Source organism: Anoplolepis gracilipes, chromosome 14, assembly GCF_047496725.1.
Source record: "Anoplolepis gracilipes chromosome 14, ASM4749672v1, whole genome shotgun sequence".
Lineage (NCBI taxonomy): Eukaryota > Metazoa > Arthropoda > Insecta > Hymenoptera > Formicidae > Anoplolepis > Anoplolepis gracilipes.
In genome coordinates this window covers 5,714,362-5,724,171 of record NC_132983.1, presented here as the reverse complement: position 1 = coordinate 5,724,171, position 9,810 = coordinate 5,714,362, and the positions used below count along the sequence as shown (strand labels likewise).

The 9,810-nt window shown below is 37.6% G+C and overlaps 1 protein-coding gene and 1 long non-coding RNA gene across 5 annotated transcripts; one reads left to right on the top strand and one right to left on the bottom strand.

The window, feature by feature from the left end:
- Positions 1-1,596: 1,596 nt before the first annotated feature.
- On the bottom strand, positions 1,597-7,984 carry Med26 (mediator complex subunit 26). 4 transcript variants are annotated; one of them, XM_072906730.1, is made up of 4 exons: positions 7,751-7,984; positions 6,114-6,188; positions 5,119-5,388; positions 1,597-4,546 (listed from the first exon to the last, which is right to left on the bottom strand). In XM_072906730.1, exons 1-4 carry the CDS (start codon positions 7,826-7,828, stop codon positions 3,275-3,277), a joined length of 1,695 nt encoding a protein of 564 aa, XP_072762831.1. In that variant the 5' UTR covers positions 7,829-7,984; the 3' UTR covers positions 1,597-3,274. The 4 variants fall into 4 exon arrangements, with proteins under 4 accessions (XP_072762831.1, XP_072762833.1, XP_072762832.1 ...); XM_072906732.1 differs by lacking the exon at positions 7,751-7,984 and adding an exon at positions 7,076-7,709; XM_072906731.1 differs by lacking the exon at positions 7,751-7,984 and adding an exon at positions 6,613-6,968.
- Positions 7,985-7,990: 6 nt separating this feature from the next.
- Positions 7,991-9,758, top strand: LOC140673647 (uncharacterized). The gene is made up of 3 exons (XR_012048080.1): positions 7,991-8,708; positions 9,158-9,360; positions 9,449-9,758. It is a non-coding gene; the product is annotated as an uncharacterized lncRNA (long non-coding RNA).
- Positions 9,759-9,810: the final 52 nt, after the last annotated feature.

Here is a 9,810-nt window from a genome sequence, read left to right as displayed (position 1 = left end):
ATCCTGGGTGACACACACTATATATGCAATTAAAAAGATGAAAATAATGCGCTACTGATTACTTATATTGATTACAGATTTTTTTTTTTTTTTTAATCTTCCCTCGATAGAAATTTGTGATGGAAAATTCTATTTCTCTCTTTACATTGAAATATAATTCTTTTCTCTGCTGCTTTAAAACGCATAAATCTTTCGTCTTTTAAATACAAAACTGAAGGAAATCCGTAAAAGCATTGCGAAAGCTTGAAATAAAGATAAGAGCCAAACGAACGAACGAACGAACAAACATAAATCGTACATGTGTAGTAAACAGCTGGCGTATGTCAGATGCATTAAAACATAAGGATTAACGTGAGAGCTAATAGCTGGGTAATAAAATGAAAATTTACATAAACACGTGGTTAAAAATCTCGAATTATAAGACATCTATTTTTAGAATATCAATTTGTATCATGTTTAGAGAGAATTCATCAATTTGCATTTTTTTTTTTCGTATTTGAAAATTTGCAAAAAAATAGACAAATCCTCGTCAGTTGATATATTTCATGAAAAAAATATTAGACTGAAATATTTTTGAGATAAAAAACGAAAGGATAGTATATTCTCTCATTTATGTTTTGCTTTTTGAAAAGTCGTGCGTTAATATTATTATTATATTGGCTCGAAAACTGTTACTTTTGATATTCTATCAAAAGAAAACAACTCCAAATTGCCTTTTCAATAAAAAGAAAAAAAGTTATTTGTATTACCATGTATATATTTTCTCTTTAAATTTGGGATTAATCGGAAAAGAAAAATAATAAATATGTAAATAAAGTATTTGTCACGCGAAGCAACTTCAAAAACCGGATATTTCTGCAATTATATTATTTTTTTTTTTTTACGAATCATAGAATACAATATATGCTGATTGATAAAATGGATCTTCAAGTTACAGTTGCTTAACATTTCGAAGTAATAATTTCATTATAAACGCTTATTTTGCAAATTCGAAGAATGTAAAATATGATTGAAATAAATAAAATATGATTGCCTTCTTTAAAAAAAAAAAAAAAAATGATACAATAGCACATAGAGACAAATCTTGTTATTGTTCTTGTACTCTTCACAGATAGGACACAACAACCCTGCTAATATCTCTTTAAATTTTCAGTTAAACGACGAAGATTATATGGCGGAATAATGAACGTGATGTTCCGATGAATGAGAGAGTATTCAATTGATTCATTTCGCATAAAATATACAAGAGACGTCGAGAAAGTTCCGAGACTGAATGGATTATCATAAAATAAAGTTTGGAAGAAATTTGTAGCTTGCCACTTTCAAAGCTCTTCAATAAATGTAGTTGTGAGTAAGGAATAATAACTTGTATGAATTATAAATCCGTATTTTAAAATATTTCAAATTTATATTTTTGTAAGAAAGTTTTCAGTTTATTATAGACTCTTGGAAAGAGAACATGCTGATAATTAAAAATTTCTCTATTGAAACAATTATAATTTTAATTCCAGGAAAAATTAAATCTGAGCTTTAAAGGACGACGAGGATGGGAGGATCGACTGAATTAAACAACTTATTGTTTTTGCCCAAAGCAAGTAGTTTTAACAAATGTATTGAACGCAACTCTACAAAAACAACGTTCTCGATTATTGGACTAGATGTCTTATCATAACATTGAGCTCAATAGGAATCACTTCGAGGGAGACAAGCCAAACACATATCTTTTTCGATATTTCTTTATAATTCTTTATTTTGTATAATTCACTCAGCTCTCTGCAACGTTTTTAGACACATCTTGTATATTATCAAATTATGAATTCTTTTGTCCGATATTGCACTTATGGAGAAAGTACCGTGTCGTAATAATTGTCACAAGAGTGTTCACTTATAATATGATTTTCAACACATCTGTCATAAATTTACGTACGAAAGAAACATAAGAAATTTTGAGTAGAAAATCTTTATGACGTGATTAGACAAATATATCATCTTTCTTGTTTGTTCAATTAAGGCACCGTGTACCTAACTTAGCTCGAAGAAATCGAGTTGCTCTCTACATATTCGCGCGACAGAGTCCGTGCACAGTCTTGTAAAAAATATCTCGATAATAATTTTAAACCGCGAAAATCTGATTTATGCATTTCTGTTTTATATGTGTTACTTGCATGTCTTCCCAGTTCTCAAAATAAATGCTTGCGTTCATTTTTTTTTTTTTTTTTTTAAATCTTGTTTCCATTTTTCTTTCTCGAATTTAAGATTAATTGTTTGCAATATAAACTCTAACACAGCATGCAGTGAAAAAGAAAAAAAAAAAAAAAAAAGGGATTATAAACCAATTTTTTCGCGTGTAGGGCATAAAACGCACGTCAATCAACACTTTCTGCTCTTTCTCAAAATTATCACAAAATACGTGAAAAGCGAGCCATTGCCATATACTATTGATACTCAAAAATGAAAAGTCGCACTACGTCGACATCTATTTTATTATTGTGTAAAAATATTATTATTATTATTATTAGTATTATTATTAATATTAATAATAATAATAAGCAGCGCTCGTGTCGTTTCGCGATATCAACTATTTCATATCTACATAATTTATATTTCACACACCCAACAATCAACTCATCTTTTACAGTGCAATTACATAATCAATTGCACAAGTGCTTTCGCCATTGATATTTATAATTCAGCACTGATTTTACTTCTCATTGTGGTCTCTTAATTTCTTTACCGTTTACATGACAATGTTAACGATAGTGATGAAAATGATGATTGATGACTATGATAAAAAATTATGAAACTAATAGAGGAGAAATAGAAGTAGAAATAGTAATAATAATAATAATTGACATAATATAGTATTAATAACAATAATATTAAAAATAATAAAAATAATATTAATATTATATTAAATTATAATATTAATATTAATATATTAATATATAATAATATGAGGATGTTGATGTTGATGACGAAACGAAGAATGGCCGCGCGCGGTTGCACGTGTTCGATCAGCGAGATAATAACTATATAACAACGGGGGAATGATAATGACGGGGGAAGAATGGCGATATAGACGCTTCGACTTTCAAATAGAAATAAACACCACAATCTCAAAAATCGCAATTATAGAAATCGTTAATTTTAATAGATCGATCGACCGATCGACTTCCCGACCAATCGACCATTTTTAATCATCTGCAAATTCTCTTCACAATTCTTTTTTTTTTTCAGGGGAAGAATAATAATAGAGAATACGATGATAAAATTACTAATCGATAATAACATAAGGCATTATGTTGAGGATCTCGGCCTGGTAACTGGGCCTTGCCAGCATCTGATGCCACTCCCGAAATTCCATATCGTCAGTCTGGTTGTTTTGCACACTTTTTACACTATCCACGTTCGATAGTCCAGACGACACTTTATTCTCTTCGTCTCTCCCGTTCGAGTGCTCGTCACCATTGGAACGACACGTAGTTGTTGATGACAGCCTCGGCTGGAAGTTGCCGTTAAGTCCTTCGATGTACTGCGCGTGTAACCTCTCAAGATCTTCGGCAGTAACATTCCGTGGCGGTGGCGAGCATTCGACATAGTCTTGTTTTTCGTCTTCGCCCCAGTCTATCGAACTGGGATCTAAGGGCGGTAACTTGGCCAGTATCTCCTCGACTGTGAGATCTCGGTGCGACGGTGATCGACACGTCGATGGCTGATCGGTGCCTGTTGATTTGTCGTCATCGCGCAACCTGTCCTGGCACGTCTCGGACGAGTTCTCTGCTAATCGTGCCGTTTGCGTTTTACCAATGGACGACGTTTCCGAGGAGCCTAGGCTCTTATGATTGTGGCTCGAGCAATGTAGATATTTAGACACTTGCTCGTTGCTGCTGCCTCGTAGAACGTCCTCCATGTTAGGCGGTTCCACGACGCTTTGACTAGGTAGGGCATTCGTATTGCCGATAGGGCTACAGTTGCTTCGGCCCGCTTGCAGCTGAGCCACTATCTCCTGCGTGGTCTTCAACTTTGGAGTCCTCGAGATACTGGCCAGCTTCTTTTTAACACTGTCCTCAAGGAACGGCTCCCGCTTAGCCGACTTACTACCCTTTTTTCGGCCGCGTTTCTTCGGACCCGGGGTGTCGTCCACGACCTCGAGAGAATCAGTCTCCGTGAAAGCGGAAGAGATTCGTTCCTTCAGCGTGGGGCTAGGCACTTGCGAATTTAAATTACCACTTATGTTCTCGCCATTGAGCCGTTGCTTTTTGGCAGGGACTTCCTCTACCACCGGCTCAATTCCGTGTGGCGATTGGTAGCATTGACGCTGCTCTTTACTGCTCTCCTCTTTCCGTAACCGTTTGTTGGAACTGTGTGTACGCGGCACCGCTTCTGTTGTATGATTCTGACTCGAGGAACTGAGTACCGGCGATGCATTCCTCGAGCAAGAACTTATCCTGTGATTGCTGGTCGGTGTAATTGACTGTTTGCTATTTGTTGATGCGTTAGGAGATCGCGAATGATCGCTGTGCATGGATAGCGCCGGACTGAGCACCTGTAATTATAAATTTGTTTTATTTATTACAATCAATTTTTTATTTCAGCACACAAAAAAATATACATTTCAAAGAATATGTATATAGCAATCATCAACTTGGCATCAATTGTAAATACTATATAAATCACCTATTAGAAAACTAAAGTAATATCTAAAATAATTTATTAATGTCTTACAAAGTTACCTCCTCACATGAGATTACAGAAATTAGAAATGTTATTACAGAGATTAGAAAATTAAATATTGAAATTACTCTTTCATAAATATAAATTATGCAAAATTGTCATGCTATTATTGCAGATGATGTGTATATTATATATATATATATGTATAAGATTATATTCTCCTAGTATAATCCTATACGCAACTCTACTAAATTATTAATTTTGTAAAAGTATGTCAATAATTGTAAGTGCATATTTACAAGGACATATATTGATATTATGATCCATATATATATGTCGAATAGTCTATTATGCAAGATAACACCTTTAAAGCAAACTTACAGGAAAAGTCAAAAATTTTACAAGTACAGTAATAGTCCTATTTTCGAAAAAAAAAAAACTCACTCTGAGAGGAGTAACATCTCTTAATAAAGGACTGTGAGGCTTAAGCCCTCGTAACGCAGGGCTCTGGGGCTTGAAATTCCTCAAGGCCACTTCTTTCGCGCCATTGAGAGCTGGTGGTACGGCATCACCCAAGGTGGGCTGTGATGTTGGATGCACCGATGGTAAAACCATATCTCGCCAGTGTCGTACCAAATCCTTTGCACGCTTGGCCAAGGTTTCATTACTGGTCTTTCGACGAAGCTCATTGATGTGTTTTCCAAGCCTTGTAATCTGTCAAATTGTCACCATTTAGTATCGTTATTATATTATCATTATAGTATTGCTAATTGTCTAATATTAATAGAAAATTTCTAGTAATTTCTATTAATATAAATTAAATTAAATCAATTTGGCAGTTTAAAGATATAATAATTATTGTAGAACAATACATATATTTCATTATGAAAATTTGTATTATAATTTATATTATTTATAATTCATATACATGTAATTTATAATTCATTAATGTAAAATCAGCTTTTTTTTATTCATATATTACAGGTACATTCACAATATAGAGGTATTAAGTTGTATTTTTTAAATTCTTATTTATTGTATGTAGTTATATTGTAATTATATCAAGTTTGAAAAAAAGTTTACTTTTGCACAAACTTGTTTATGTAATTGGAATTTAATTATTGTCATAAATATAATATGCATTGTAAAAAATTATTATTAAAAAAAAAGTATTTTTAATGTAAATTAGCAGTATTTTATTTTGTATGTGAATTAAAATAATATCAAAATAATAAACTTTATTTTTTATTAACAAATACTTTTGTTATAATATATTTATGTATTTGCATATTTACATGTATCGATGATATTATGTTATAAAAATATATAAAAGAATAATTAACATGTAAAATAAAATGAAAAAATGTTACTTTTACATAGATGAAAATTATTACACATACACACAATATATTATGATACTAGATAAATAAAGTTTTTACCTCCAGCACTTCTTTAGTGATTGTTGTCTTTTCCAATGCCGTAATGACATCCACAACAGCTCGCATATCGACGACCTGGAATGTATATGATTAAAATTTTTGACACACATTTATTTCAATTATAAGTAATATATAAAAATTAGAGATCAAATTTCGACATAGAAGAGATGCAATTTTTGGAAGATTTAATAAACAAATTCTACATATACAGGGTGTCCGATATATATATATATATATATGTGTGTATATATATATATATAATTGTGTGTATATATATATATATATATATATGTATGTGTGTGTGTGTGTGTGTGTACACACACACACACACATGCGCATTTTATATATAAATGTATACATATATTTCTCTTGCAAAATAGCGTACGTAGACTTTTCGTGTACGTGGGATATTTTCGAAAAAATGTAATCGATCAGAAAGTTTTTCAATAATACGAGTATTGCGTCACAGTTTATAAAATAGCAAATCTGCGACGAGTACCAATGTTTTCCGACAAATAAAGTTTCTTGTAGCGAACATTTCGAGGATTGAAAACTTTGCAAAGATTAATTAACGAGAACGTTCCGTACACGTGTAGATACGTCACGGAAGCATAAAACGCAGACGAAACTTGGTCAAGACTCGTGAGCAGCATGGCTGTCTCCGTCCAGGAATGGAGGAAAGAAGTTTCGGGCTGAGATATCGAACCACGTTTCGATCATCGTCGATCGAAGCGGGAAAAAAAAAAACCCTTCTCTCGCAACGAATACATGTATATTTCAGGAGATCTACCATCGAGAAGAGGACATACGGAAGTCAATCTTAAAAAGAAAAGGGAAAAGAAGAAAAAAAAAAAAAAAAAAAAATGAACAGCCAACGTGATGGACAGATTTCGCGCGATTCGCGTAATTTCCGCGGTATATAACGAGGAAAAAACGTAGAGCGCACAATCTAGAATACGGACCGTCCACGAGGAAGGGTCCACCGAGGCGGTCGCATCATCTCGATATTGAGGTTATGTATCCAGGTAATTGAGAACGCGCGGCTCTCACATACGCTACGTACGTCCCCCCGTCGTCGCCGGTGTTCTTTTTCTCACCCTCTCGCTCTCTCGCTTTCTCCACCTGCACGTACACTCGGCGGTGCGCGAGCAAGTGTGCGAGAAAACGAGCGAGCGAGACAGAGAGAACCGGATCGACGGGAAGGAGAGAGAGAGAGAAAAGGGGGACGTGATACGTAACGGATGGATTATCGCCGTATCCGTCGAGAAGCGAGGAGAGAGAAACGTGCGTCGTGTGTCGTGACGTCGACATCGCAACGACGACGACGACGACGACGACGACGACAACGACAACAAGGAGGACGAGGACGAGGACGAGGACAGTAGGACAGCGGCGAACCGCGAGCAGCGGCGGCGGCAGCGGTACTCATACACACACGCCGTCCACGGCCGTCGCGGCCGCCACGCTACCACACGCACACATGGGCACCGTAGCGGGCACTCGCGCACGTCACTGGTACAGGCAGCAGCAAGACCGCGCACGGGGGATCGAGAGTGGCCCGATAGCCGTTTGCGCGTACGGACACGGAGACGGCGCGGTGCATCTCGCCGCGACACACCACACTCCGCCTTACTTACATTGTATTCCTTGTCAAGTGATTTCAACAATTTTTCCGTCAGCTCGCTGCAATATCTCTGCATCGGGGTATCGCGCATGGGGGCCCTCGACGGGGATATATTATATTAATGTTAAACAGAAGATTAGAGTCCAGGCTCCACGCGAGTATTCAACGGAGTGTCGCGAATGCGCGAGAGACACGAGGGAACTCGCAAATGGCGACTACCGAACTGTACGCTAAGCCGTCGTTCGCATGCCCTCCCTGCCTCCCGAGTGCCTCCTAGTCGCGGCCCATGCATCGTCCCTACCCCCACCCGGCGTGTGTTTCGCTCGAAGCGCCATCTGGCTGAAGGTTCGTGGCCGGCCGAGGACGGCCGAGCGCGGCCGACGCGTCCCCCCCCTTCACTCCCGCGCCTATCATTCTCCTCGCTTCTCGCCCCGCCCCCGTCGTTTCTCCTTAGCCGAACTCGCAACCGAAACCGTATTCCCCTCCCACCGTCTCACCTCGCCCATTAGAGCGCTCTCGGCTCTCGGCTGTGTTCGCGTCGGTTCGCGCTCGGTGCGCTTGCCGTTTGGCGCTGCTCGACGGCTCGATGTGAGACGTGACGCGTCGCACGAATAGGCTGGGATCCGTTGCGTATCATGAGGCGGCGGCGACCACGTCGAACGAAATTACCGAACCGAATCTTTTGAGCTTTCGTGGCTACATTTTTCCGCCAAATTAGACACGTCAGCCTCGCATTTTTACGTCGACTACCGAAATATCGCGTCCAACGATTCAAATTCCATTATCGATTTAATATCTAGCGTTTAAGTTTTTTTTTTTATTTATTTTCCGCATCTACGTTTCAAACGTCAAACGAAGAGTGATGACTCATCGTATATCATATGTCGTATGTCATGCGAAGGCAATAATGTATGCCTCCGAAATTACAGTGTCCATCAGTGCTCACGCCGATGAATTGACCGATATATGGGGTAAGGCACTTGGAATTATATCACCTCGATTTGCGTCAATGTTATCGTTATCTGTAGAAGAAAATGGATCGGGTGACAAATTTGCATGGGGTGTCGACGTGTTTATAGTCTGCGTTCTGCCAAATGGAGGCGTTCTTTTTCGAGCAGAAAAATGATCACTTTTACGTTTTACATGGAAATTATGCAGGATTTTCTCTCTTACAATGTAATTTTTCTAGTCTCGTTGTATATAAATAAATGTTAAAAAGGTCATTGAAGATTAGATACTTAAGAGATATATATTTCGTATCGCGTATTCATTTTTCGATAACTATCAGAAAGGCGTCTTTTCTTCGATGGAACTTTTTACTCGGCCCCATATTCTTTTTCTACAGATAACATCGACACAAATCAAGGCGGTAATCTCACCCTATACATATATCGGAAGTTCCCTCTTTCCTGCTTTGCAGCTCTTATCTATTACGATCGGACTACCGGTCGTACATACATAGGCGTAGAAGTAAAATGTCCGACACATGTCAGGGGATCGATCGTATGTATCATGGCAAATGACAACGCGATAGAGGAATTACAGAAATGAGCAAAATTCAGAAAAGTATTCGGCAAGAGTATTTGCGAGCCAGGATGTAATCGACTGGTCTGGTCGAGTCTGGTGAATTGTTGTCATTTTTGTCATTCCTTATTCCTTCCCACGTTGCGGTTTTGCATTTTTCTTTTCTTTTCTCTTCTATTCTCTTCAGTCACGATGCACGAATGTCTAGATGCGAGGTGCGAAAATTTTATGCCAAACTCAGCGCGCTTGCGTAATATTTTTAGACGAGAAGACAGTGTAGGAAACTTATGCTCAATTGTCACCTAGGGTGGCATCGCTAGGGAAAAATATTATTTCAACTAAAAGTCCCTAGAACGCGTCCCAAGTCGCACTTGTGGCTCGGGATATTTTTTTTCGTCGAGTTTGCGATTTTAGTGTGTTCTAAAACTCGTCGGGGAGAACAACGCGCTCTTCGGGTGCGTTCGGGGAGACGCTATTAGCGCTAACAGCGTCATTCTGTCTTTGTTACTCATTAAAAGTTGAACAAAGATAGGAAGACGCTGTTAGCGC

Coding starts and splice junctions, on each gene's coding strand:
- Med26 (XM_072906730.1), bottom strand. CDS start 7,828: ATGCGCGATACCCCGATGCAGAGATATTGCAGCGAGCTGACGGAAAAA. Junction 6,189..7,750: donor CACTTGACAAGGAATACAAT/GTAAGTAAGGCG, acceptor TATACATTCCAG/GTCGTCGATATGCGAGCTGT. Junction 4,547..5,118: donor GAGATGTTACTCCTCTCAGA/GTGAGTTTTTTT, acceptor TTATAATTACAG/GTGCTCAGTCCGGCGCTATC.